At 37.4% G+C, this 27,716-nt stretch overlaps 2 protein-coding genes across 10 annotated transcripts in view; both read left to right on the plus strand.

Moving 5' to 3' along the window:
* Positions 1-24,000, plus strand: part of Zyx (lipoma-preferred partner zyxin) — a 110,866-nt gene extending 86,866 nt beyond the window's left edge. For 3 of the 7 annotated variants that reach the window (XM_087349192.1, XM_087349193.1, XM_087349194.1), the window contains 10 exons: positions 3,678-3,814; positions 5,392-5,530; positions 7,663-7,848; positions 10,721-10,920; positions 11,919-12,144; positions 12,487-12,656; positions 13,573-13,751; positions 14,302-14,422; positions 16,721-16,853; positions 19,105-24,000. In XM_087349192.1, the coding sequence (XP_087205318.1) occupies positions 3,698-3,814; positions 5,392-5,530; positions 7,663-7,848; positions 10,721-10,920; positions 11,919-12,144; positions 12,487-12,656; positions 13,573-13,751; positions 14,302-14,422; positions 16,721-16,852 (1,470 nt within the window). In that variant the 5' untranslated portion in view covers positions 3,678-3,697 and the 3' untranslated portion in view covers position 16,853; positions 19,105-24,000. Of the gene's footprint in view, positions 1-3,200; positions 3,567-3,677; positions 3,815-5,391; positions 5,531-7,662; positions 7,849-10,720; positions 10,921-11,918; positions 12,145-12,486; positions 12,657-13,572; positions 13,752-14,301; positions 14,423-16,720; positions 17,243-19,104 lie in introns of those variants that run through there. The other 4 variants (XM_087349195.1, XM_087349191.1, XM_087349189.1 and 1 more) reach the window with 4 other exon arrangements.
* A 1,188-nt stretch (positions 24,001-25,188) lies between these two features.
* LOC110833284 (polyamine-transporting ATPase 13A3-like) overlaps positions 25,189-27,716 on the plus strand; it is a 28,277-nt gene continuing 25,749 nt past the window's right edge. For all 3 annotated transcript variants that reach the window (XM_022071146.2, XM_087349205.1, XM_022071147.2), the window contains exons 1-2: positions 25,189-25,812; positions 26,494-26,720. In XM_022071146.2, coding sequence (XP_021926838.1) covers positions 25,534-25,812; positions 26,494-26,720 — 506 coding nt within the window. In that variant the 5' untranslated portion in view covers positions 25,189-25,533. The remainder of the gene's footprint in view (positions 25,813-26,493; positions 26,721-27,716) is intronic.

Consider the following 27,716-nt stretch of genomic DNA (forward strand, 5'->3'; position numbering starts at 1 on the left):
AGTGGTTCTTAACTTTGTCGTCTCGTGGCGCCACGTCGATAAATAATCGGAAATATGTTATGATGTCACGTCGTTTGCTTTTAGAGCCCAAAATTATTGAAAAGAGAAATGTAGCATTAGTTTCAAGAAACTTTAATGTATGAGTTGAGATTAAAGTACAGAGAAATGTTACATATTCATGACCTCCGCACGGTAAACAGCATATATTTTCCCACGAGGCTAAATAATTATGCACGAGTGCTAAGAAAAGTCACAGCCACTCTATGCAGGTTTGCTGTCTGACGTTTTTATGTTATGATTAATCAGACTTTTGAAACAATATCAGCTCTGTCGATGACTCTGACGATGGAGGTAGCGAGTACGTGTCAAAACATCGGTAAACATCTGCTATCCAGAAGACGGCCATCTTCGTACTCACCGCCGTGAAAACACCTTAAAACCACAAGTACAAAATGAAGAGTTATTAATTGTTGATGTGGATGTGACACAAACTTGCCTTCGGGCTTTGAAGGGTTAGTCGATGCTGGTGTTCCTGGTTGTAACGCCGTGTGGTAGATACCAACATTGACGTCTTCACCGCCTTAAGAATCCCAGTTCTGAATAACATTTATGGGGAATTTCGTTGATTGTTCAACGAACATTACACTCGTAATGCTAATAAGGAAATTAATATTAAGAGAAAGTATGTTTAATGAAATTAATACAATTTTATATATTTAGTTTTTCAATTTTCTAACGAAAGGGTTACCATTGCTCGCTTGCTACAGATTGATCAAATGTTGCTTTAATGTTAGAGGTAGAAAGAAAAAGCGCTTGGATTTCAGATCACCTGTTTTCGACCGTGCGAATATATTAAGTGATTTATAACCCATTTAAATTCGGTTTCGACGTTCACCTTAAATTTAACATTAGTTCCTTAAAGTTATTTAAAGAAGTTATCCCAGTTTATAGAAAATCATCACTACTCTCTGTAAACAAATTGTAGATTTGCTGATTGTTAAGGTACGTGGTATATATAATCACGACTGTGTTTCAAAGATTTAAAAGTGTAGTAAGGTGTCCTTCATGCCTGACAAAATAGAGAAAGGACACACATTTATTTAAAAAATAATAATTGTACTAATTATAATAAATTAAATAGTTTATTTTTAAATTTGTATAAGCACACTGCCATGTTGATGCCGTATTATACGTGGCAGGTCTAAGGAACTGAATAGTAGGAAGGTACGTTGGCCTCCAATAGCATGACGTTCATACAAAGTTTCATAAAAACCGTTAGTCTATCAGAAATTAAATGATAGCACACACACACACACATAAAGAAATGATATCGTTGGGTAAACCTGTCTTCCTTTATAAAATGACAATGTTGTATTACGTGTGGCATAACAGATCATTAAAAGTTATTTGCTTTCTTGAAAAACTATATAACTAAAGCACAGGTGTGTAAAATACGTCCCGAGGCAATGTCCAGACAATGTTGATAATGTGGCACTCCATCAATATTTACTTTCTTGTGCTTGTCATAAATAAAGTATTGGAAGCTCGAATAAATCAATAAAATACAATAAATACTTTACTTACAGTACTTTTTCACTAAAATACGCACATATTTGGGGTTTCTAATACAAGTAGGCTGTTCACATTTACTACGAGCATTTAAATCAGAAGCCGTCTTGGCTGCTCGAACACTAAGGCCACGGATTCTAATTCCACTCGAGGTATGGGCGTTAATTGCGTCTTTCTGTTTTGTACGTATGTTGGCTCTCGCGTACTTATGAGGCTGTGAAGATGGATGGAGTTGGCTCAGAATTGTGTCCAATGGCATGCTTTGTTACTGGCGATACTGACCATTCCATTAGGTAGGTATATCGTTGCTATAAAATTATGTTTAATTCGTAAATTGAAAAAAATGATGGCCATTAAACGTATTGTAAAGTTGCTTGTCGGAACAGGAGTTAGGACTCACTCCACGGTGGCTCCCCGCAATAGCACTGTAAACGGGGGGGGGGGGGGGCATAGATTTTGATTTCCTGCTACGAAGGTCCCCAGGCAGTGCCCGCTCGTCCTTCTGGTAGAAATAGGTTTTGTTTTGACAGACATTTGTAAGTGGTAAAGGTGGGATGAAATGTGGAGTAGGGGAGAAGTTGATCACGGTTTTACTGCGTTCGTGTACAGTTTTGAATTTTGATGTTTTCCTTGGAAGGGCTGCGTTTAGTAACAGTTTTATGTTGGAAGTTTGTTATTGGCTATGGGAGGGCTGCATTAGAGGCATGTAGAACAACATGGAATTTGGATACCTGCTCAGCATTTGTTCTAAGACCGAGGAAAACGACAACAAACATGATCGAGTTTCCAGTTTCAGGACCTCCTGGATGCGTACTGACTTCCGGCATTTAAATACGTGAGCCCAAACGGTAGTCCCTAACCGTGCTCTTGCTTTATTTAAAATTCATAAATATTTATTACACAGACGTAGTTTTCGTTGCTGATCCAATTACGAAAATCATGGCTACAGAAATCATATTCCATTTGTCAGTTTGCCGTTTCCTTGCTGTGGTCGTTCTTACCTTCCCAGGTTTACGGTCAGTCCAGCGTAGGGGATGGGTCAACGTACATGTTACTTGATCCTCCGGGTTACCTACAATTGACTGGCGATGTCCTTTTTTTGGGTCTGCAAAAAACTGAAGTTTAGCTACATTTGTGTAACACTGTGGGTGTTGTGCTGTTATTTATTAATTCAGGCCGCACCGCAAAGAAAATAATTCTTCACCATTACGAAGATTTGTTTGTTTCCGCTGTTTGAGGAAATAGTCGCTGTGTACACTAAGATTTATACGAAACACAAGAAAGTGCGGACTTACAGACCGTCGAGCAGGTGAAACAGATTTATTTACCACTAGCCTTTAAAAGGCTAATTCGTGGAATTCATGTGCAGGGTGTCGTCATATTCTACAACTTGGTGCCATCTTTGAGCAAACGTTATAACTAAGAGCACACAAACGCGATCAATTGCGTATATTATGTTCCAACAGTTTTGTAATCATAGAAGAACTGTTACTTATATCTATGGTACAAATAACCATATTTTATGACGATTTTTAAACTGTGACAAATTTGTATGTGTGTGACAATATGCACAATTGTATTGATGTCGTGAACTCTCAGGCTGGGTGCAGCAATTCATCAGAATACCTTAAAACATTATAGATTTTTTGTTTTCGAACATTGTCGTCTGTGTATTTGTTTAGTGTCAAACAGTGTAATGAATAAAACAATTACGTAGTTCGCATATATTTAACTATGTTAGGTGTTTACCAAGTGTTCTTATGTGTTCAGAGAAATAGTCAATTTCATTGCAGTAAATTGGCAGTCTTGTTTAAAGGAAACAGGTGTTGAGTAATCAGTGATTAGACCGAAGAAGTGGGTGCGGTAAGTTACTCGTCAGAATTTGCCAGTGAGAGAAGTTTGTGTGCTCATATATTAATTTTTAGCCTATTAACAAACTGATTTGAATAACTCGTAGTCGGTTTTACTGTACATACAAGGACATTGTTTATATGGTGGTAATGAACACGGTTTCTAGAATTATGTGGGGTCATCTGTTAAACGACGTGGTATTATATTAGTTTCTGGCCCTGAAAGTTGACTGTTATTTGTTTTTAATACTTTTACAGGGAAAGTACTGAAGCTAACTATGACAAGTCATTTGGAGCAGCAGTTAGCAAGCCTACAACTTAATCATGGAGATTTGCAGGCAAATCGAAAAGTTGGGCCAGCAGTACCGCCCAAGCCAAAAAAACCACAGCCACAAGTAAGTCATGGGAAATCCAGGGGTTGCTGACGACATTGTAAGAAATCATCGAAGACTAATCTTGGGCCAGGATACAGAGTTTGAATCTAGCCATACCTAGGGTTCTTTGTATCCTGCTTCCTGTTTAAGGAAATACAGCCAATTTCCAAACCGCATGTTTATTAACAATTTTCTTGCTTGTTAGAGATGTCATTGTCTCTCTTCAGGTGACTCATGTGGTGACAGTGATTCAGCATGATGATACAGCCACAAGTCACATAGTACTTTACATTGAGTTTTGTGTTGGTCTTAGGTCTTATGTCCATAATCCAGCTGGGGCATTACTATGCAGTGTCATTAAGCAAAGAATATGGAATTAACTCTGTTCTAAAACTGTTGCATAGCTTGTCTGGATGGACTAAAAACATCATTAAAATCATAGTCTAATTAGATGGCTTGTTAGCCAGAAATTGAACTGAATTAAAATGATGTGTGAGTTTCATAATGGTCTAATATGTCAGGTAATCATTCCACAGTCTTAATAATTTCTCAGAAACGAATGGGACGTAAAATTAAAATATAATCGTTTTAGTTTGTGACCCAGCTCTCCTCCAGTTCAAAAAACATTTGTGGTCAAATTCTATTATATTTTGTGCCTGTTATTGCTATATTGCCATTTGTCTGGAGGATCAGAGGAAAAACTATGTGTTTAGGGATTATGAGAAAAGTATCAAAGACTTCTGCTGTGATTTGGACTTGTATTATGCAGATAATAGCTGTTCACTTTACTGACTTAGTGTTTATGACTCATAGTAACTAAATGGCACAGGGCCTTCCTTGAAAAGTTGGCAGTTTCTCAGCTAGCTAGAAATATCCCTACCTTTGAGAACCAAAAGGTTAACTGCTCTCTTTTCATAAACCAGCCATTGCCCTCTATCCTCTGGCATTTGAATCTAGTTCACATTCTGTTTTTGTTAAATAAATTTTAAATATTATCCTCCAATTTTTTCCTGTTCTGGTATTGTTCCCTGAGTTTTCTTAGTTGAAGTTCTGTATAATTTATCATCTCTTTCATTTGTACTATGTATCCCACCAATTTCACCTTCCTTCATTATGTTATTCTGATAATATGTGAAGATGAAATTATGAAGCTCTTCATCATGTAGATATCTCATTTGTCTTGTAACATTCTTATTCTTTTGTCAGAATATTCTCCTCAGCTCTTTTGTCCCATTTTTGTTTGCTTAATATTGGTTTATTAATGACATTTTGAATTGCTAAGAATAAAAAAGCATAAAATGATACATTGATGATAAATCATGAATGAGATAGGATAGCAGCAGGTCTCTTGGCCAAGATTTTTGTGTGGGACCTCCCATATACAAAACAGGACTGCTAAATACTTTATTGCAACAGTTGGTACTTTTATCTCAAATACCCTCAGGTTGCCCTGGTCTTTCATATCGGTGGTGGAATTATTAAGGAGGCCAAGGCTTGACTTCAGCCTGTTGTGCCATAGAAAAAAGAAGAAGTAGAATTATTTGTTGTTCATAGTTGTTTTAATTCTTCAGCTAACTGGTCTTACTGTATTGTTTCAGGTTCCAAAGAGTTACTCCTTAAATAATCAGTGTGAACCCTCATACAGTACTTTGCTGCAGAGTGGCTCTGGAGGAAATGGCCAAGTTTCACCCGATAAGAGTCATCTTTATACCAACTTGCCACCTCCAGCAAGCTCAGGTAGAGTTCTTTTGTGTTCGAAGCAGTGATATTCTGAACATTTAAAGGAGAGACACTCCTGTGTCACTGGAAGCATCAGAAATTAATTTTATGCTGGATCATGTTTAAAGGTTGTAATGTCATTAGCTGATGATTCTCTAGTAAATTTATTTATTGATGCATTTGGTAGGAAGGAAGAAAAGGTACATATTTCAGAAGACAAAAAGCTTCTCTACTGTTGTGGGCATGTTTAAGCACCTATGACAGCATATTTCTATTCACAGAGGAGAGTCTTACAAGACCTGTCTTTAAAACATTACTAGACATGTTGTAAGATGACAGCTGAAGATATGAAGAAAGTCTGTGAGGTATATTCCAATGCTACATTAGTTTAAAGAACAAACATTGCAGTGTGTACTGATGTAAAGTGGTTGGGGATACAAGTAGGGAAGAACCAAGTTTCTTCAGTGTGAACATGTTAATATGAACCATTTCTGTTCCCCATTCAAATTATATTAGGTATGCTATATCAGTAATTCTCAGCCACTAGCTAATTAGGTCCAGCCACACAGTTATCATGATCACATGTTCTTCGTCCAAACCTCAATCACTCGGTTGGAAAATATTTTTTTTCCTTGTTACATGTACTTGTTTGAAAACCTCAGTGGACAAGGCTATTTTGGAAACTTTGGCTTAGCAAGTGGGAGAGTATGAATGATCTTAGAAAAATTGGCTGTAAATATGTGAAATGGATTGAACTGAGTATTTGGTTCAGTGGTGAACACAAGGGTTAATCTTGAGATTCCATAGTAACAGAAAATTTCTTGATTACCTGTGTAGTGATCAGCTGCTCAAAGAATGTTGTTCTGTTGAGTTGGTGAATTGATTAATTTATTAGCCAATTAGTTTATTGAAAGATACCACTGCTTCTTAATTCTGAGGACCCACGCTGAAATTTCGTCTCTGGACTGTTAAAGGTGTTGACCTTTAACAGTCCAGAACATATACTTATGCACAGACATAATGTGAACTTGGTTGTCTCTGTCAGTGTATACTGACTGAATGACTGGCGTTTGATCCCTAGCAGGGGTAAAGGGTTGTTCTACCATCTGCATCCAGACCAGCTCAGACCCACCCAGCCTTCTATAAAATGGCTGCTATGGGTCCTTTTCCCTGGGGGTAAAGTGTGCCTGGGGTGTGATGCTAACCACTCACCGCCATATAGTGCTGAGGTTAAGAATAAGAACAAGTATGAGGTACACCTCTTGTACTCCCCTAAGCACCTCAGGGACAATGGTTTTTACTGACATGGTGCACACGGGAAGAATAATGGGTATGCTGAGCTCTCGATTATCTGGAGGGGAAAAGTCAGTGGGTAATTATAAAAACTGGAAATACCCACTATCTGAGCTTCATTTAACCCAGAAAACCATTTAATTATTGCTTTAAAATTATCATTTAAAATTGTGTTTTTCTGTTTTCCCATTGGCCTGGAGTTTCACTGTGCATACATTAATTACATAATATTAACACAAATATGTACAAAAACAAGTTAATATTTAATTAAATTGCTTTCTTCCTTTTACCAGTTGGTCTATCATTCCAAGAAACATAGATGGCACTGTGTTGAGTACAAAGTGCTTGGGAAGATATTTCAACCTTGGAGGGGTAAAGTAACAAGACTGGAAAAAAGTACATAGTGAAGGGCTTTGTAATTTTTCTCCTTCCTTCATGTTTCTAGGGTGTTTAACTATAGGATGATGTTAGTTGATGTTTAATAGATGTAGGGAAACAAGAAATTCACAAGAAAACCTGGGTTAGAAAACATCAAGGTAACAGACTGCCTAGGAGGTATTTACATAAAGGTAATATCAAAATTAATAAATCAGAAATGAATATGTATGTCGCACTGTCATTTTGACACAGGAAATGACACAGTCGAGTGAATGCCTTCTTATCATACAGGCCAAGTACAGGACTTGGAGTCTAGGATTCAGCAGTTCCATAATGCATATACTAACTTCAGGACAGTTGTCTCATGATTTGCTGGGGCAGTGGGAAAAATCTCACTGTACTTGGTTTGTTAGTTTTTCCATTAGTATCTGAAAACTAAAATTTATCTGAAAGTAGTTTCATAATATTGATTTTTATAGGAGCTGTGAATCATTCTGTTAGTGCTATGTCATCAACTGCAACATATAGCAACATTCAACCACCAGGTGGCAACACTGGCAGCAGTGAACCTCACCTCATCTATAGCAATATTGGAAACCATGCTAATAATGAACTCAGCAACACGTACAGTAATGTTGGAGCATTCAATTCCACTAGTAGCATTGGTAAGTATTGATACTCTTGTGTGTTTGAGTATGCTATAAGATTATTCAGCAGAGGTTCAGTACAAATTTGCCCAAGGGTAGTTAACCACAGATCTGTCCAGACCAGTCACACCGTCATCATAAGTATTGAGACATGGACCCCACTGAGGTACCAAGTGCTGTATGCCTTTATACAGTGAAACCTCGATGCATCGTTTTTGGTGGGGGTGGGAAACAAAAACGATGAATACGGGAAAACGATAGTTGCGGGAAAGTATTAAAAATTTAAACTGAATGTTTCTCTTTCAAAGTTACTTCTTTTTATCAAAAAAGTCTTTAATGGACAACTGGTTTGTTGAAACTTTACGTTTTATGCCAAACAGAGCCCTTTCCACTTTAAAAATGTTTTCCTCGTCATGTTCACTAATATTATGCGCATAAAAGAACGACTTCACTTTTGCCACTGCAGCATGTGCTTCGTCAAAACTCTGGCACAGCTTCTGGCTCGCATTCGTCGTCTTCCTCTTCCTCACCACTCCCACCCCTCGCGAACAATAACAGAAAGAATGGAAATACTATTACTGCCGAACTCAACAAAATGTAGCTGTAGAAGACACTGAACCACTGGAAACGAGAAGAATGAAAAGTGTCACCCGCCTTTCCTTTGTACTTGTAATAAAAGCATTTGTGAAGAAATTTACACTGCGCATGCCATCTGGCATCGCTGGAACGAAATATGAGTGCACCCTAATTAAACTCATAAAATTTCTGACAATAAGCACTGCCATTCACTCCAACTATCACCCCTGCACGCTGACCCCTCATTCCAAAAGAATCTGTGCTGGTTGGGCTACTGAGTATTCCAAAAACATTGTGCGTCTTTCGGTATTAATTTATCTCAAAACCCAGCATTTTAAATTCTAAAAACATCGCGTAAATTTCGTTATAATTTCTCAGAAACGATCATTGCGGGAAAATTGTGGGCCAGGACTAAGATTTTTGAACGATTGATGTGATAAAACGATAGTTCGAGGAACGATAGAAGCGGGAAAATGTAACATTATTTTATATGGGATGTATCTGGGACCGAACAAAACGGACGATGCGTCTGGGAAAACGATAGTTCGGGGAACGATGGGTAGAGGTTTCACTGTAGTAGAATGCCACAGATTGCTGATAAAACCAGATATGCTAACTAACTGAACTTCAGTGTTCATTGAATGCCTTATTCATTCATCCATTCATTCATTCATTCATTCATTCATTCATGGTTGGGTTAGAAGTGTGATATGACCTCACACCATCTTTCCAAATGTCTTGTTTCTTTTAGGTTTCATTATAGTTGTTTTGGTATCACTTTATTGATGAAGATTTCTGCTTCTGGGTTGTTGCGCTGTGTAGATTGGTCGATGTTAACCAACGTTTCAGAGGTTATACTGCCTCTGTCATCAGGGCGATGAATAAGCCAATAGGGTGTGTGGGGCTAGGTTTATAGGTGCCGGAATGTGAATGGTGTAGCCTGCCCCGAGCCAATGGGAACAGGTGTGGGAGTGGACCAATAGGAGCGCGTGGGTGAGTGTGAGAGAGGGAGAGAAAGTAAAGAGAGAAAGTGGGAGTTCAGTTAAATGGATCGGGGCCCTGAAAAGGGGCCATGTTAGTGGTCTGGTTGTTTCTGGCAGTGCACTCTTGCTCGCTCTCGGAGTCCTCGAAGCGATGTTCAGCAACCGCAGATTTTTCGGGGTGCCCAAGCTGGATGTGACGCTCGTGCTCCCTGATCCGCACACAGCTTGGGGACACTTCTATCCTCTCCTCAAAAACCAGCTACATGGATCGGATAATCAGAGAAGCCATCGAGATCGAATTACATCCCGATAACTTCAACAGAGAGAATGGACTTCACCTGAGCCGGTCCTGGAAGCCTCTTATTCTCACTCTTCAAGGACTCCGAGAGCGAGCAAGAGTGCACTGCCAGAAACAACCAGACCACTAACATGGCCCTTTTCAGGGCCCTGATCCATTCAACCGAACTCCCACTTTCTCTCTTTACTTTCTCTCACACTCACCCACGCACTCCTATTGGTCCACTCCCACGCCTGCTCCCATTGGCTCAGGGCAGGCTACACCATTCACATTCCGGCACCTATAAACCTAGCCCCACACACCCTATTGGCTTATTCATCACCCTGATGACAGAGGCAGTATGACCTCTGAAACGTTGGTTAACATCGACCAGTCTACACAGCGCAACAACCCAGAAGACAGAAATCTTCATACTCACCGCTGTGAAAACCTCAAATCTTACACTTTATTGATCATTGCTTCCAGTGAAAATGTAGTTGTTTCCAGCTGCAAATCTTTATTTCCCCCCAAGAACATGAAATGTGCTCTGAATTGATTTCCTGAGCCACAGCTTGTGTTTGTATTGTCTTAAAAACTGTCATTTAATACAATACTATTCTTGAGATATTGTCTCTTGAATGTTGCACTTAATTTTTCATAGATGTTTTATAAAACAAAACTGTAATATTCTCAAAATTGTAAATATTTTGTTCTCTGTGGTTCAATAGTTTGCAGTTTTGCTTTGTATTCAATAGCTCTCAGGCTTAATTCTCTGATTAGGGGCTAACTGTTCAGACCCCTTTGATGTAAATGCTGAGATAATGCCATAACATACATCACTACCAGTTATACATAATTCCCTGTTTTCCTCTCATTTTCTGCTGTACAACCTTTGCAGATAAAAAGTAATTGTTAAATTCCAGTAAGATTGATAAAATTTTAGATGTTTTACCAATTATCACTCTTGATTTTTTAATTTTTGGTTATGTGTTTTTACGTACACTTCATCAGAATTTTCTCCAAGATAAATGTGATATGTATTTGTCTCTTACAGGAGCTCTGGAGGATCTACCCCCACCCCCACCAGAACCTGCTGAATACAGTAACCAGTGCCCAGCTCCAAACTTTCCTCCTCCTCCAGATGACCTTCCTCCACCGCCATCACCTGTCAGCTCAAGTTATTCGGAACTTCGACGAGCCACGTACCAACCCAATTATCAACCAGAATATGGCACCTATGGACCCTCGTCACAGGTATACCTTCAAGACAACTTTATATTAACAAATTCAGATCAGGCTGATGGCTCTGGATTAGCTGCCTTATCTAATGAAGTGTTGCACACTAAGTCATGGCACTATTAGAGGAGTACTGGCCTAGCAATTGACATGTCACTACACTTTTGTGTTTTGCAAAAAGTCTGTTAACTGAATTTTAAAAGTAACTTTTTAATTTTCTTCTGTGTATTTTCTTGGAATGAATTTAGTGTGCTGTTCAACTACATTAAAGACAAATACGAGGGGCGTATACAAATGATTTAGACTAACCTGAATTATGTGATCCTTGATGGTGGTGGCTCCCATTTTACACTTCGGCCCTTTCCACATATTCTCCCTGGAGGTCGATGCACCATTGCCATCTTTCTGGCAAATTCTGTATTGCCTCACGAAACCATTGTTTGGGGGTGTCTCGTACTCACTCCCTGACAGCATCATGTAAGACGTCACTATTGGGAAATTGGTGACCACGCAGGGGATTCTTCATCCCACGGAAGAGGGCATAGTCATTGGGTGCCAGGTTGGGGGTAATAGGGCGGGTGTGGGAGCACGGTGAACCCTAGTGACTATACGTGCAAGTGTGTTCAATTCCCCGATAGTGACGCCTTACATGATGCTGTCAGGGAGTGGGTACGAGATACCCCAAAACAATGGTTTCGTGAGGCAATATGGAATTTGCCAGAGAGATGGCAATGGTGCATCGACCTCCAGGGAGAATATGTGGAACGGGCTGAAGTGTAAAATGGGAGCCACCACCATCAAGGATCACATAATTCAGGTTAGTCTAAATCATTTGTATACGCCCCTCGTATCTTCAAAATCAGTCATGCAAAGGACACTCAAAGTTAATGGTATTGCTAACATTCTTGAGTATATGGGCGGAAACTTATGATATAAAGCCATGACATACAGAACACATTGTTTAATACTGAGGGAGTAAGGAGTGCTTTTTACTGTAATATATTTTATCTGTATAGAGTTCCACATATGAATCAATCTATGAACCCATCAATCCAAGACCACCCAGTCAGATGTCTTCTCGATCTAACTACTCCCTATATGCACCATACGTTAGTGGATCTCAGAACAAATCCTCATCTGGAAGTACACAGCCTCCAAGTGGGGGAAAGGAAGCAGAGGTTGATGCTCTGACTGACCTCCTGGTTCAATCAATGGATGGATCTGCAGATTCTGATTTATATGGTATGAGGATATTTAAACTATGTATGTCAAATTTTCATACAAAAGGGCTCTAAGCATGTCACCATTTCAAGTTAAGGAATGCCTGAAAGTGTTTATTTACATAAATGAAATTAACGCTTTATGAGATAGTAAAATTGAATGGATGTCATAATCTCTGATTTAATGTTAGACATGGTCTTATGGGTTGTGACAATGTGTTTTCTTTTAGGTGGCTACAAGGGAACATGACACCTGCATCTTCACGGAAGATACATGTGTATATGTATCTACCTTGATGTCCTCATCTGTTTTGCCTTCTCAGTTTTACTTTTGGATTGTGATTTGGATGCTCTGATATTTTAGGGGTGTGTACAGCATGTGGTGAACGTGTAGTGGGAGAAGGTTCAGGCTGCACTGCCATGGACCAGGTGTATCACATCTCCTGTTTCACATGTCAGCACTGTGCCATTCAGCTTCAGGGGAAACCTTTCTATGCACTAGAAGGGAAGCCATACTGTGAGGAAGATTATCTGGTTAGTGCAATAATTGCTGTAAATTAGGCTTGTGGATACAGATGACATACGAGTTTACAGGATTGTGGTGTGTAAATTTTTAGCCTTAATTGCATGTTTTTTAACCCCTTTATTGTTGAGCCTATTACTAATAGCTGTGCAGGGATAGCCAGGTTATTTTTTTAAACCTTCCAGTTCCAAATACAAATTTGGATTCTTTTTATGTGTAATCCGTAAGGTTATATGGGGACTTAGTCTCTTCTATGACTAGGACTATGTTGAAGATTTTTGTCTTCTGGGTTATTGCGCTGTGTAGTCTGGTCGATGTTAACCAATGTTTCAGAGGTCATACTGCCTCCGTCATCAGGGCCTTGATGACGGAGGCAGTATGACCTCTGAAACGTTGGTAATAAACATCTACCAGACTACACAGCGCAACAACCCAGAAGACAGAAATCTTCATACTCACCGCTGTGTAAACCTCATATCTTACTTAGGACTATGTTGTTTCTTAGATGTTACTGTTGTTCAAAACATTCCAATTGCTGGTGGACTTTTATAATGTTCTCTGATAAAAATGTGCCCATTTCCAATGTGTTTGTGTCTATGAGGAATTCCATGCATTTCATGAATTGATTGCATAGTTACCACTGATTGTCAGGATAATTTTGAAAGAAAAATTGAGAAATATTTGGAAGGAAGCAACAGTTCTGTCTTGTTTTAAGGTATGATCTTGGCATTTGCCTGGAGGGACTGAGGAAAACCACAAAAATATACATCAGGATATGCCATCTCCGGGTTCAGGTTTGAACTCAGAATCTCCTGGATATGGAAGAGAAATGCCCACCACAATGATATTCAGTAGATCTTCCTTGCTTGATGGGAAGATTCGTAAGATACTGGCTTTTCTCAGGGTGCATTGAATTTCCTTCTGCAGAACACCCTGGAGAAGTGTTCCGTGTGCATGAAGCCGATCCTGGATCGAATTCTCCGGGCCACTGGGAAACCATATCATCCACAGTGCTTCTCATGTATCGTTTGTGGGAAAAGTTTGGATGGTATTCCATTTACTGTAGATGCTACAAATCAAATTCACTGCATAGAAGACTTCCACCGGTATGTTGATTAGTAAATGTCTATTAAAACTTACATGATATTGATGACAGATTTTCTTGGTCTGTCTAGTGGCAGTAATGTGAAACAGTTTGGTTTGTTGCACAATATTGTCTGGTAGAAATTGAGTGATGTTTCAGAGGCGTTTACTGCCTCTATCATTGCCCTGATGGTGGAGACAGTAAGCACCTCTGAAATATCAGTCAGTATCTACCAGATTACACAGTGCAACATCCCATAAGACAGCCATCCTCAAATTTTAATTAGCTTAACTAGTTTCTTGGGAATTTTATTTACACTGTAACAAATTAAAATGCTTCTTTATGCTATAAGCAACTCAGAGGTAACCTTTGTTCTCATCTGAGGCTACTAGAGTATAAATATTGCTATCTTCACTGGGGATTTCCTTAGTAATCTATAGGTGAGGCAAAGCAGGAGACCCACCTTCAGTTCTTGGCATATATAGCAAACATTTTAATCCAAGACAAAATAAGACCAGTATTTCAGAGTAACACAATTATGTGATAATAATTCTATTTTATTTATATTTCAGGAAATTTGCACCTCGCTGCTGTGTCTGTAAATTTCCAATCATGCCGGAAGCAGGGCAGGAGGAAACTGTGAGAGTTGTTGCTCTCGACCGCAGCTTTCATATTGCTTGCTACAAGTGTGAGGTAAGTTGTGCTGGTGAATAGTGTAGGGAACAAAGACATGAAGGTCCAGAAATAGTTTACAGGATCTTCTTTTCTTCAAATATCCCAATATGTGGAGGTATATGCCAGCAGAACTTAAATTAATTAATATATGTATTTGTGATGTGTCTTTATGCAAACATTTTTACTTGCATATGATTTACAATACCTGGAAGTTATCAGACTTAACTTGAAATATTTGCTTTGCTACCCTGCATGTCGTTCTCAACAAAATAACAACTTCCATACATCATCATCTGTAGATATGTTTAAAGATATCACTGTACCTTGTGTAACAGTTCATAATTTAATTGATGGAAAAGTATTTCTTTTAACTTAACACTTATAGTGCTGGACCCATTCCTGTAGGCTAGAAAATACAGCTGAATAAACTTAAAAAATTAATAAAACACATTCAGATGTGGCACCCTTTTGAGTATGCTTATGTGAATTTTTGGAACATTTGTTGTTATACCATAAAACTGAATTATGATGAATTACAGTTTGACAAATAATTTAAAAGTTGGAAAGAATTAGTGCTTTTGTCTGAAAAATCCATCTTCAGCATTCTTCTTCACATTCTTAATCCAGTGGTAAAGTAAATACAAAGCATCCACACTATAAAGAATTGTTATAATGTAGGATTTTACGTTTTCACAGTGGTGGGATTGAAGACTGCAATCTTCAATTGTTATCATACACCAGATCAAAATATAACTCATTTGACTGGCTGATATTTTGCAACTTTACTGTGACATAGTGATATAACAATTATTTCAGGCGTGGAGGAAAACTCGAGAAGAGTAAGCCTTGGCTACAACCATAGTGTGTGGATCTAAACATATCCAAATGCTTAAGTTTTGGAATGTGGGCATATTAGGATATTACTTAATGAGGCACTTTTTGGTTTATACAGTGAAACCTCTATCCATCGTTCCCCGAACTATCGTTTTTCCGGATGCATCGTCTGTTTTGTTCGGTCCCTGATACATCCCATATAAAATAATGTTACATTTTCCCGCTTCTATCGTTCCTTGAACTATCGTTTTATCGCATCAATCGTTCAAAAATCTTAGTCCTGGCCCACAATTTTCTTGCAATGATCGTTTCTGAAAAATTATAACGAAATTTATGCGATGTTTTTAGAATTCAAAATGCTGGGTTTTGAGATAAATTAATACCAAAAGACGCACAATGTTTTTGGAATACACAGTAGTGGTAACCTGTTATGTTGCCCAACCAGCACATATTCTTTTGGAATGAGGGGTCAGCGGTGCAGGGGTGATAGTTGGAGTGAATGGCGGTGCTCATTGTCAGAAATTTTATGAGTTTAATTAGGGTGCACTCATATTTCATTCCAGCGATACCAGATGGCATGTGCAGTGTGAATTTCTTCACAAATGCTTTTATTACAAGTACAAAGGAAAGGCGGATGACACTTTTCATTCTTCTCGTTTCCAGTGGTTCAGTGTCTTCTACAGCTACGTTTCGTTGAGTTCGGCAGTAATAGTATTTCCATTCTTTCTGTTATTGTTCGCGAGGGGTGGGAGTGGTGAGGAAGAGGAAGACGATGAATGCGAGCCCGAAGCTGTGCCAGAGTTTTGACGAAGCACATGCTGCAGTGGCAAAAGTGAAGTCGTTCTTTTATGCGCATAATATTAGTGAACATGACGAGGAAAACATTTTTTAAGTGGAAAGGGCTCTGTTTGGCCTAAAACGTAAAGTTTCGACAAACCAGTTGTCCATTAAAGACTTTTTTGGTAAAAAGAAGTAACTTTGAAAGAGAAAAATTCAGGTTTTTTAAATTTTTAATACTTTCCCGCAACTATCGTTTTCCCGTATTCATCGTTTTTATTTCCCACCCCCGCCAAAAACGATGCATCGAGGTTTCACTGTATAGGTATACTAGTGCAGTTGTGGTATTTAAATGGAGGAAGCTGTGATGTGCTGGACATTTAGCTTGAATGAGAAGACATATTTGTAAGGAAGTTTGATAGGAAAAGTGCTGGGAATGTAGCCACTTTGAACATCAGGATGGAGATGGGAGGATAACATTGATATTGGTTTTTGGTAGGCTCTGACGATAGCACTGGGTGGACCTTGCTGATGATTTGTCCAATGATATCTTTGGTGTTTGTGATATTGAACTCCCAGGTTCTATATTACCAGTGGGTTTGGTAGTTAGTTTGTTAATTAGTTTGTGTATAATACGTTGTCAATCAAAAATAACTAGTGGAAATGGTTTGACTTCATATTCACTGTCCAATCTTTTCTTTACAGGATTGTGGTCTAGTATTATCATCAGAAGCAGAGGGTCGTGGATGTTATCCGCTAGATGACCATGTGTTATGCAAGAGTTGTAATGCAAAAAGAGTTCAAGCACTCACCTCACATATGACAACTGAACTTTAGGGTGAGGTTTACACAAGTTCTGTGAGGAGCTTGAAAATCCAGTCATGCTGATTTTAGAAATTGTTTCCCTGTCATTAGTGACAGAAAGGATGAAAGAGTAGAGGTATATAGACTTATGAATAATGGGTGAACTTTTTTCCCTGTTTTTTCATTTTCAAAACTTAGAAAGATTTCATGTGTATTATGTAAAATGCAGATAGTTGCATCAGAATGTCTTGCTATAAATCAGAAACAAAGGATGTTGTTGGGATGTGTGATCCCTCAATTTCATTCTCAGACAAGTTTCAACTTTGCCTTAAATATTGCAGATACTTTTTTGTCCATTATGCCTGACCGTGTCACATGTGTCTTATGTTTCATACTTTTGCCAATAGAGGAATTTTAAATTTACATCAGTTTATTTTATGGAGCCTTGACAGCTGTGGTTTAGTTGATTTGGTAGGATTTGAGATTATCATACTTGTGAGTATGAAGATGGCTGTCTTCTAGGTTGTAGTGTACATGGCACTACAACCCAGAAGACAGCCATCTTGGCTAACTAGGATGCAGATCCTGATATAGATGATGGGATTTGTTTCTTTAGTGTAGGCTGTGTAACCCACCCAGTCTCTACCCAATGGGGACTATTTCCTCAGAAATAACATTGCCAAAACAAGAAGCTGGTCACCCCCCCTCCACCTAATGCCACGTCTAGAATGCATGGGGCCTTGCTTCCATATTTCCTGTCGTCATAGCATGGTGCTTTGGGCTATTTTGTACTCTGTCAACATGATGCATGTTACCATTTTTTTCTATCACATGTGTTGAATTTTTTTATCTCAGGGTGTGCACACTTGATCTGACAGAGTGACTAAAGGCAAAACTGTCTTATTTCACAAAGGATGAGCATGGCCCAACATCGGTCTGTCTTACACAAATTATCTGACAGTATCAGAAACAGAATTGCATGAAAAGGGACATCAGTGTTCCATTCCATGTCTGCACAATATGAGGTCATAACAAAGAAAACATTTATATACTGACTTACTGCAAATATGTAGGAAATATTTTTAAAGCAGATGTTGAATGACATGTTCTTCGAAGTAGGTTTTGGCCGTTAACCCTTTTTATGTCAACCCATTGTGTGTAAAAATGTAAAGTGGCAGAAAATAAAGCAAGAAATCAAATTTTTAAGTGGTAGCCACAGCATTTAGTACTGTCTAAAAATATAATTTTGGGTTTGGGTTTTGAGAAATCCATATATTTCAGTTGGTGTTTGTTTGTGCTTACTTTGGTTTCTTGTAAATTGGCAGTCAGAATTGTTTGGTGTGGATCAGTATTAAATAGGCTCATTTTCAGAACAGCCCATTAATACAAGAAATCCTACAACTAACTTATGATGCCTGCTTTCCTTCGTGTGTTTCAGTTAAGGTGCTGAGGCTTTCTTTAACTATTAACTAATGTAATTTTTCAATTTAATAATCAATTTCTGCCCATAATTGTCCTAAATTTGCCCAGATATAACCTTAGAGTTTTTCAGTTATTATGTTTAAATTGTTAACATTAAAACAAGTATTACATACGTCATTTGTAAGTATGCGTATTATTTATCTTAACACAGAGTTTCACATGTCTGACAACTGTGGCTAATTGGGTATCTTTAATACCTGTTAATACATAGTTTTTCAAGAACCCTCATTAAGTGATATTTTGCTCCCACCTAATAATATCGTGTGGCTGTTATGTTGGTGTTGTTTATATTAGAAGATAAAAAATACAAATGTGAGGTGGCCTCTAGTGGCATGATGTTAATTAATTAAAATCCATCAGTTGATTGAAGAGTTATTAGGGATACACAGACATATATACAGGCATAAAGTAAGGAAAGTAGGCTAGAAAGGAAATAAGTGTGTTTCTGTCCCATTTTGAGCAGTCTTATATCGCTGAAGATCAAAACAGCTATACATTACACACATAATATGAGGTTAACATGCTTGCTCCTTTCTGTGTTTCTTATTTTACTGTTTGGAAGGGGAAGTATTTGTTGATGAAGCCACTTCTCCCACCTCTAGTTATCATTAGTAAATGTGTAGTGCTGAAATATTGAGGTCAAAGATGCAATTACTCGGACTTATCTCTCCAATTCCAGTGGAATGTTATATCTATATTTTATCTTGATGAACTTTAAACATTAATTAGAAGGACATTCATGTGTAGAATATAATATTTACATGTCAAATTTGAGATTTAAATCTTTCATTGACTCATTGCAGTGAAGTCTTCTTGAGTAGTCAGCCTTGTCAGTAGACAGCAATTACTGGTGTCTTGGAGACTGTCCGTGGCTCCATCATCAGTATGTATGTATACAAAAAAGCAGCTGCATCACTCTTCTAATCCATTCATGATGATGGAGACAAAGATGATCTGTGAACTGCTGGAAATTCACTCCATACTGAAGATAACTGATTGTCCCAAAGGACTACATCATCTGTTGAATGTGTAATGGGGTTCAAATAGTCTCATTATTTTGCCCATGCAAGTTGTGTTTCTAGGAGAAACATTTTTTGAACATTAGTAGTTCTGTAGAAAGAAATAGCGCTAAATGAGGATGTGAAAGATGTTAATCTTCCATTGGATCCTAAACTTGTGCTTAATATTAACTGGCATTTTGTTATAGTCATTACCCAAGGGACTGCCTTGCTGCTTTTAAGCAATTGCGTTTTAGACAAGAGAATGCTCCATTTTGCAGTTTCCATTGCTCACACAAAGAGAAGGTTTGATTTGCATCTTGAACATTAGTAGTAGGTTTTATTCAGTTCCAGTACTTTAATTTCTCCTGAGAACCATGAGCCCCCAGGGGACTGTGAATGTTGTGTTGTAGGTGGGAGGGAGGTCATAAATTGCTAAATAAATTTGGAACATACAGTTTAATAGGAAAAGTACTTCATACATACAATTAAAGTCCACTGATAGTTATTTTTGAAATTGTTAAATCACGCTTCAAGTCATTTTTGGATTGGGTGTTTGACTTTATTTACATCATTTATTTACCTAATTATAGAGTAGCATGGTTCCATTTTCTTGTTTTCTTTCAATTATAGTATTTACTTACACAAATTTTGCATACTTAGAAGGTGGTACATGATTACTTATTTATTTAGCAATGCTACATCAGCTGTTAAGGTTATGAATAAGATAAGGATAGAAAATTATGATGAATCAGGTGGTGTCTTACATTTCAGGTTATTATGGTGATTTTTATGAAGATGGTTCTGAGATGTTGCACTGTGTAGTCTGGTAGAAGTTGACTGATGTTTTGGAGATGCTTACTGCCACCATAATCAGGGTGATGATGGAGGCAGTAAGCACGTCTGAAATGTAAGCCAGTTTCTAACAATACATGGTGCAACATCCCAGAAGACAGTCATCTTCAGGAGGTATGTTGGGGCTCCACTTCTGATTCCAATTCTACCACCATTTTGGGTGTCTACCTTAATTTGTTTCCCATGGCCAAGCCATTTACCAGTATAAATATGCAAGTCCTCAATAATTTATCAATTTTTACTGTATTCCTCAGTATTCTTTAAGTACTTGGTTCAAACCTTAGTTGTCATACTAGCTATTTGAAAAAAATTGGTATTTTTTTCAGTCTTTCAGTTTAAACTAAGGGATAATACCATGAATAAGGCCATGGTTACTGCTGCCCATATCTTTTACATTTGACTACACATAATTATTATCTTGCCTTATCTGATACTGTATAGCCTCTCTGCAGTCGATACAGCATCATTAAGTAACCTATGAACTAACCAACATAATTTATATTCAATGTTTGTGCTGAGTTATCCAGTTATTAAAATCTCCATAGCAGCAGCTAGCAGACACATAAATTATGCAAGAAATATGGTGCAATTAACTGTTGTGAGATATGAGTATGTAATTTCTACCTGGGGTCATTAAGAGATTTGTATAAAAAGTTAATAGTCTTATTATTATGTTATAATTTTATTTACAAATCTGATAATATATTCAATTACTTGTTTATAGTTATAATAAGTCTATATATTGTAGAAAACTTGACTGCTTCTGTACTATTAGGAATAAACATGTGATATACATATGACACGTGATGATAGAGTGAATGAAGGTCATGGTTGGATGTAATGTATGTGTTTGGTGGTTTACTTGTATTGATTTAAGTAACAAATACGGAACAATAAGTCATGTTACTTAATTTCATTGCTTGTCATTTTTATGAGAAATTTGTTTTATAAATGGTGATTTGTAGTCAGTTTTATGTGCTCAATGTTACAGTTTTTAAGATGAAGAGGCTTGTCTTTAAGTTAGGATTCTGTAGTTACATGACATGAAGCAGCTGAAGGCCTATAACCAGCATTTGTTCCCACTCTGAGTTACAATCCAGACAATAGTTGTTGGGGTTCACAGTAGGAATTAGCACTCCATTTTTGTATTCCCAGCCTAGTTTTTTTTATTGTTTTCAGTTCCTTCAGGTACCTGCTGTTATTGTTCCTAAACTGTCTCCCAGCCTTATTCAGACTTCCCACACGATTTCACAAAATAATAGTCATTTTTATGTATTTCATATTAACCCATTGGCAGACAGGTTCCCCTCCTTTTTGGATAACATAAACTACTTTGACAGCTGTGAAATGACAGAGGATGAAAGTTATAGCAGCTTATTTATTAGGCAGCAAATGCATACCTATATGGAAATTTTGTGATCATTTTAAAGCATAATTTTAAAATTTGTAAATTATCTTTATAGATATTTTGAGATCAGTTCATATAGCTAAGAGTCATTAAATATAAATTTGAAATTAGAGCTGATTTATGAAATAAATGCTCCCTTCCCCACCTACTCCAAAATTGTATGATGTATTGAAGTGTCATGAAATTAAGGGGCCTACATATGGAATGTGTGGTAGTACAGGAATCACAATGCAGCTTCCATGTATTGATTTCATATGAAATTGTGTATTCTCTTCTCACAAAATCTTTTGTTAGTGCCAGGAAATTGTTCTCTGCACTTGGCCACAAGTTGAGAATATGCATAAATTCTGACATGGTTTATTTGAATACTATTACATTTTGTTTTCCAGAAACAAGTTGTAAAAAGGTATGTTAAAATACTCTTCCCAGAAATCATGTTAACTGATTCTATCCATTATGCTGACTGACTACAGACTGGCAAAATGTAAGACAAATTGTGTAATGACCATATTCATGTCAGGATATGTTTCACTTGCATCTTCTTTGCATCAGAGACAGCATGCTGCAACATGTCTTACCACAACACGATATGAATGATTTTATGCTGACACGTGCCTCCATACATTACAGATTTCATCATTAAACCCATGTTTTGACACATGTATCACCATACATATACTTCTAGCAAGCTATATCTGAGCTATGTTGACCATTACAAATAGACACATTGGTGGACAGCCAGCCAAAGTATGTGGAGGGAGGAGAAGACCACCAAACAACAGTGCATATGGCATCTTGCTCCCCAATTTTCCTTTCCATCTTCCCCTTCCTCTGTTACTATGATGTACCTCTGGCTTGAATGTGTTTTGCATCCAGTATATCAACATGTGTAGGTCCCTAGTGAACTCTTCAACTGACATCACCATGAGATGGGAAGAAAACTTGAATGCTAAGGCTACAAATAACTGACTGCATGCCTTTCCCTTCTCTCGGCATTAACAAAATGCCAACTTCATATATATGAGGAAAACCAGGCCCCCCCAAGTTTACTTCAGAACCCATACTAACCTCTTCTGTCATGGTCATCTTCACTGTCATCCTGGTGGTAAGAGCCCCCACTGAGTGCTATCATAAACATTTAGGTATCTACCTTCACCTTCATTAGGTCACAGACCATACCTGGAGGCATAAGCCATATTACAGATACACAGGAATTACCATCTAGGAGGCTTCTTTGAGCATTTAGATTAGGTTAAATAAACTCAACTGATTCCTGCCACTGCTTTCCCAATTCATAATTCACTGTCATCTTCCCATATAACTTCTTGTATACAGTGAGGGAGTGCTGTTAAATAAATGAAGAAAACAAAGCAGAAGGTTTACAAAGAGTAAACGAGAATTCCTACTTAATGCTGAAAGGTGTCCAAAAGGTCAAGTCTAAGGCTGGTAGATGATTTTGGGTTTTGGCTAAGAATACACTGGGAACCACTGGTATGTGGGCAAATCTTAGAATAGTCTGTTGACCACATTCACAAGAACATTTTATGGGACACTTGAATAGAATGTAAATGTATTTTGTATCAGTGTATAAGTTCACAGAGTTTATGATGAATACTGGAAGGGCCATTCCTTTGGTACAAGGAACTGGCCTAGGCCTGACTTCAGGTGACACTGCAGTTGTACATTATGGCAACAAAAGTGTAATGTCAAAGTTGGTTACATCAGCACTAAAAAATCCTTAAATTTCCAGGGTCAGTGAGACTGAACCTTGCCAGATTTCTGTAGCTTTTTGATCTACTGACCTCTATTAAGATCATTCATAATGTTGCATGAATACCAGTTTCCTGAGTTCTCATAACACAAGAAAAGCCTGTTTATACAATGGAAGGAGCATGAAGTCTTAAAATAAAATATTTTACATGGTTGTTTCATCTTGTAACATACAGTGTAAGACTGTAATCTTGAGACTTGCGGGGTGAGGAAGTGGGGTGATGGAGGAAGGAGGAAAGATAGCGTCAGCCTTTAACGCTTCGGACTTCCTGCATTCCTTGCAAGTCTCAAGATTACAGTCGTGTACTATACATGTGAGTAATGTGCAATCGAAAACATTCTAAGTATTTGTCAGATCAGATCATTCTAGGCCTAGCACCACCTTTCTCATTGGTTCAATAATTTCGCTGGCTGGGAAAGGCTTAAGGCAGTTCTGCTCACCCTAGGGGATGATCCAGAATACTGTAATAGGTATATATTAGTGACTGGGATTTTTATTTCTGTGATATCATTTGTTATATATGCTCAGAGGATTTTTAATGATAAAACTGAGTTTTCATAATTGTGACTTTAACTGTAAATTGTTTGTATCCACTTGGTACATTAATTTTTGTATGCATTTTCATTTTCTGTAAAGTAATTTCTAGTAATAAATACAAGAACAGAAATATAGTTTTTTTTCTTCAGAAACTTAAAATGAGACCAGTGTAATTTACATGTTTCATTGCCCAATTAAAACCAACATCTTTAGTTTGTGTGTGCATATGTACATGTGCTTTAAGTATGCATGTACCTGTGAAAACAACTGTGTGTTCAAAGAAAAGGAGGTAAATTCCAATTTTTTGGTATTTTCAACCTTTAGTGTGAGTGACTTGACTTTTCTGCAATAATGTGACCAGATATCCTACTGTTGTGTAATAATAGAAACCTGCCCTCTTCATTTGAACCGAGTATTGTGTAACAATGGAATTTTTATTGTTCCTGAGAGTTATTCAAGGTAATTTTTGGAAGACGTGCACAAAAATGACTTGGGATCCTATTAGTGTAAGAATGAACTGAGAAACATGACCTACTTGACATGGTATGAAGAATGTCAGTATACTCCAAGAGTACACCTTTCCAGTCTTTTTGTAGTATAATTAGTAATGGCAAGCAACTAAGCACAAGGACAAGGGTGATATGAATGCTACTAAAATATCAGACATGGGACACCCTGATAAAAACTTTGTAAACTGTGGATTATTAATTTCTTTTCATTCCAGTACCAAAATGTCATTACCAATTTGTATGAGTTTTATTTGAATAAAACTGAAGAAAATTAGAGTATGGGTTGTCCCACTTAACATGGAACATATAAGTCATAAGCAGCATGAAATGAGTCACAACAAAGAACAATGCTGGTGAATGCTGCTTATGACATATATGGTTGTAATATGTTCCATGTTAAGTGGGACAACCCATACTCAACATAATTTTCTTCAGTTTTATTTAAATAAAACTCATACAAATTGGTAATGACATTAAAGCTATCAATATTTCATTTTAAAGGAGAATTTATGATAAACATTATCATATCCCCCATCGTAAACTGCAATATTATCGAATAACCCAACTTTTAGAGTTTTGTAGTAACATTTTCGAAGAGGGATAAAAAAGTTGAATAAAGTCGGTAGTTGGAATGGAAGGGCTTCCCTGTTTGACTCACGAAATATTAATCAATTTGAAAATATGGATTAAATATCTAAGGGAATTTACACCGTGAATATTTGTTATGAGGAAGTTGATGCCTCTTGGAGTTTCAACATTTCGTTTAACGCGCCCAACAGCAACGTTCTGTTTCTACTGACAAAGAAAGCTATCTGACTGAACTGGATAAATGCAAGTACCAGCTGACGTCTCGCTAGAAGTGGGTGTGTGTGTCAAACGATACCAACAACTCGCGACGTCTCTGTTTTATGAATGAGGCAATGGAGTTGTTAAATTACATTGTGCTGCTTATGTTGTAGGCTCGTGTATTTGTTATTTTTATAGCGTATTAGGCCGTACCAACTAGATAAGGCAGCTCGAAGAGAATAAGTAATGACAGGAAAATGGAATATGGCGATACAGCATTCAGTATTAAGCGAAACAGTATAGTTTGTTTTAAGTATTTTAATAGTATAGAGGCATAGTTCAGTGTTGTGGAAGATACTCAGTAAATAATGTCGTTCAGAGGTAGAAAAGTGTTTAATTTAGTTGGTTTTAGCCATCACCGAGGTTATGCAGTCATTGGGGAAGAAAATAGTCAAGAAATTGAAAGTGAAGAAAGGTTAACATGTTATGGATTCAGGACTAGCTATTGCAAACAGTTTGTCTTTCACGCATTTGCAGTCCTATTTGCTGGCATACCGTACATGCTACTACATTGGTATTGCCAGTATGCGGCTTACATTAAATATTCAAAATGTTCCTTGGAAGAGGCCCATATACTACTAATCCAGGTAATTAATTTGGTAAGGAAGATAAAAAATGTGGCAGGTACTAAAAATTAGTTTTGTAGAGATTTTGCATTTAACCATTTGCCATTGGGTATGTATTTGCTTTAATGACATTAATAATCAATAACTTCGAAATTTTTCGTCCAATTTCTGATGTGTGTAAAATTAATACTAGACCCAAACATGATCATCACAGTTCAACCTCTAATCTTACACTGTATCATAAAGGTGTATTCTGTGCACTAATTAAATTGTATAAGAATTTAAAGTCTGCCTAGTAACAGAAGGCAGTTTTAGTTGGCATTGAAAGGAACCTTTTTGATACACACCTTCTGTTCTGTTGATGAATTTATAAATGTTGCATTAATTAATTATTATTTAACATCCAGAAATTACTGTTTCCAAATTTACATGAATGTTGCCCTTGCTAGCTTGAACAAATGGATTAACTCACATTAAATTATGACAAAACAAATTTAATGAAATTTTGTACTGCCAACAAGAATTGTGTTAATCTAGGTCAATGAAATTTTATACTGTGAGTATCGTGGATTAGCCTGTCATGTAGTTCTTAAAACTCATTTAATTTTTTTTTAAATATAACTATTAACAAAACCTAACAACCCCAAAATGGGGTTGCAAACCAATCCTAGGATTGATATTTAAATGTTTGTGAAATTGCAGGATTTTAATGGGCATTATTCCATACAACAAATTTTTATATCAGTATGCAGCTGGCCTGGGTCAGGGCAAGTGAGACAGATACGTTACTTCCACCATCATCTGCTAAAATTTGTGTGGGATGATGGAATAAAGGCCTTCACCAGATTACATGGCCTTGATGATGGCATGACAACTTTGTCTCAGCTTCATGTGTCACATGGACTCTCAGCAAATGAGCAAGAACAGATGTAAGAAGCTTCTTGGTTTGTTTTGTGTATTATTTAATAACTGTGTAATTACTACAGAGGTTATTTTGTGTCAAAGAAGGTGAGGGAATGATTAAGTACAATTTTAGAAAGGGTGGGAAACAAAGCTGTTGTAACCTGACTAAAAATGCTATCACATGATGGATGGACCTAGAAAACCACAAAAACTGCTGGATAGTTGGTGCTGTTTCTGAGGGTTGGCCAGGTTGCTCCTGGATGTGTCATCCATTGTCACTGTACCAATCATTTCACTGATGTAAAGTGTGACTGTTTGGAGGCTGAAAGATGACTTATGGTATCACCATGTCTGCACTTGTGTGTGTACATACAGGCATAGATCACAATCTTCTATGTTGTGATGCCATGTGGTCTTGCAGGTGGTTGCTAATGTTCCTTAGAAATGTTGGTAACGAGGTACAAGATCACACAGTATTTGAATCCAGAAGACCATGTTTACATCTTCACAACCATGAGAACCTCTGATATCTGACAAAAACTGAATTTTCCATTCTAATGACTGACTTTAAACCTGATGGAAAAACAGATAAAATGGAATGATGTATCTGTATACAATTGTAGTAACTACTTTATTCCATAGACCAAAGTCATTCCTGAGAAACTGATAGTACATTCTGCTTATCAAGAAATTTCCTACCTTTTATGGCCCAAAAATTCACAAGTTCCTATCCTAAGCCAAATGAATGCAATGCACATCTACCCACCCTTTTTCTCCTAAGATCTAGTTTAATATTATCCCCCAATTTATGCAAAGGTCATATAGTTATAATATCAATATAAACATTATTATTAAATAGTAAAATAATTACTCCATCAGCACTTACCTCAGTTTTTTCTTTACTCTTCTGTACTGCAGATATGTTTCAGTTCTCTAGAACAAGTGTGTGTATGGCCATACAATTTATGTATCAGTCATACTCAGTATTCTCTTAGTCTCCATGTCCAGACTGGCTCTGGGAC

Source organism: Zootermopsis nevadensis, unplaced genomic scaffold (genome assembly GCF_977971745.1).
Source record: "Zootermopsis nevadensis isolate Lab colony 2312 unplaced genomic scaffold, Znev_1.0 Znev_ptg000015l, whole genome shotgun sequence".
Lineage (NCBI taxonomy): Eukaryota > Metazoa > Arthropoda > Insecta > Blattodea > Termopsidae > Zootermopsis > Zootermopsis nevadensis.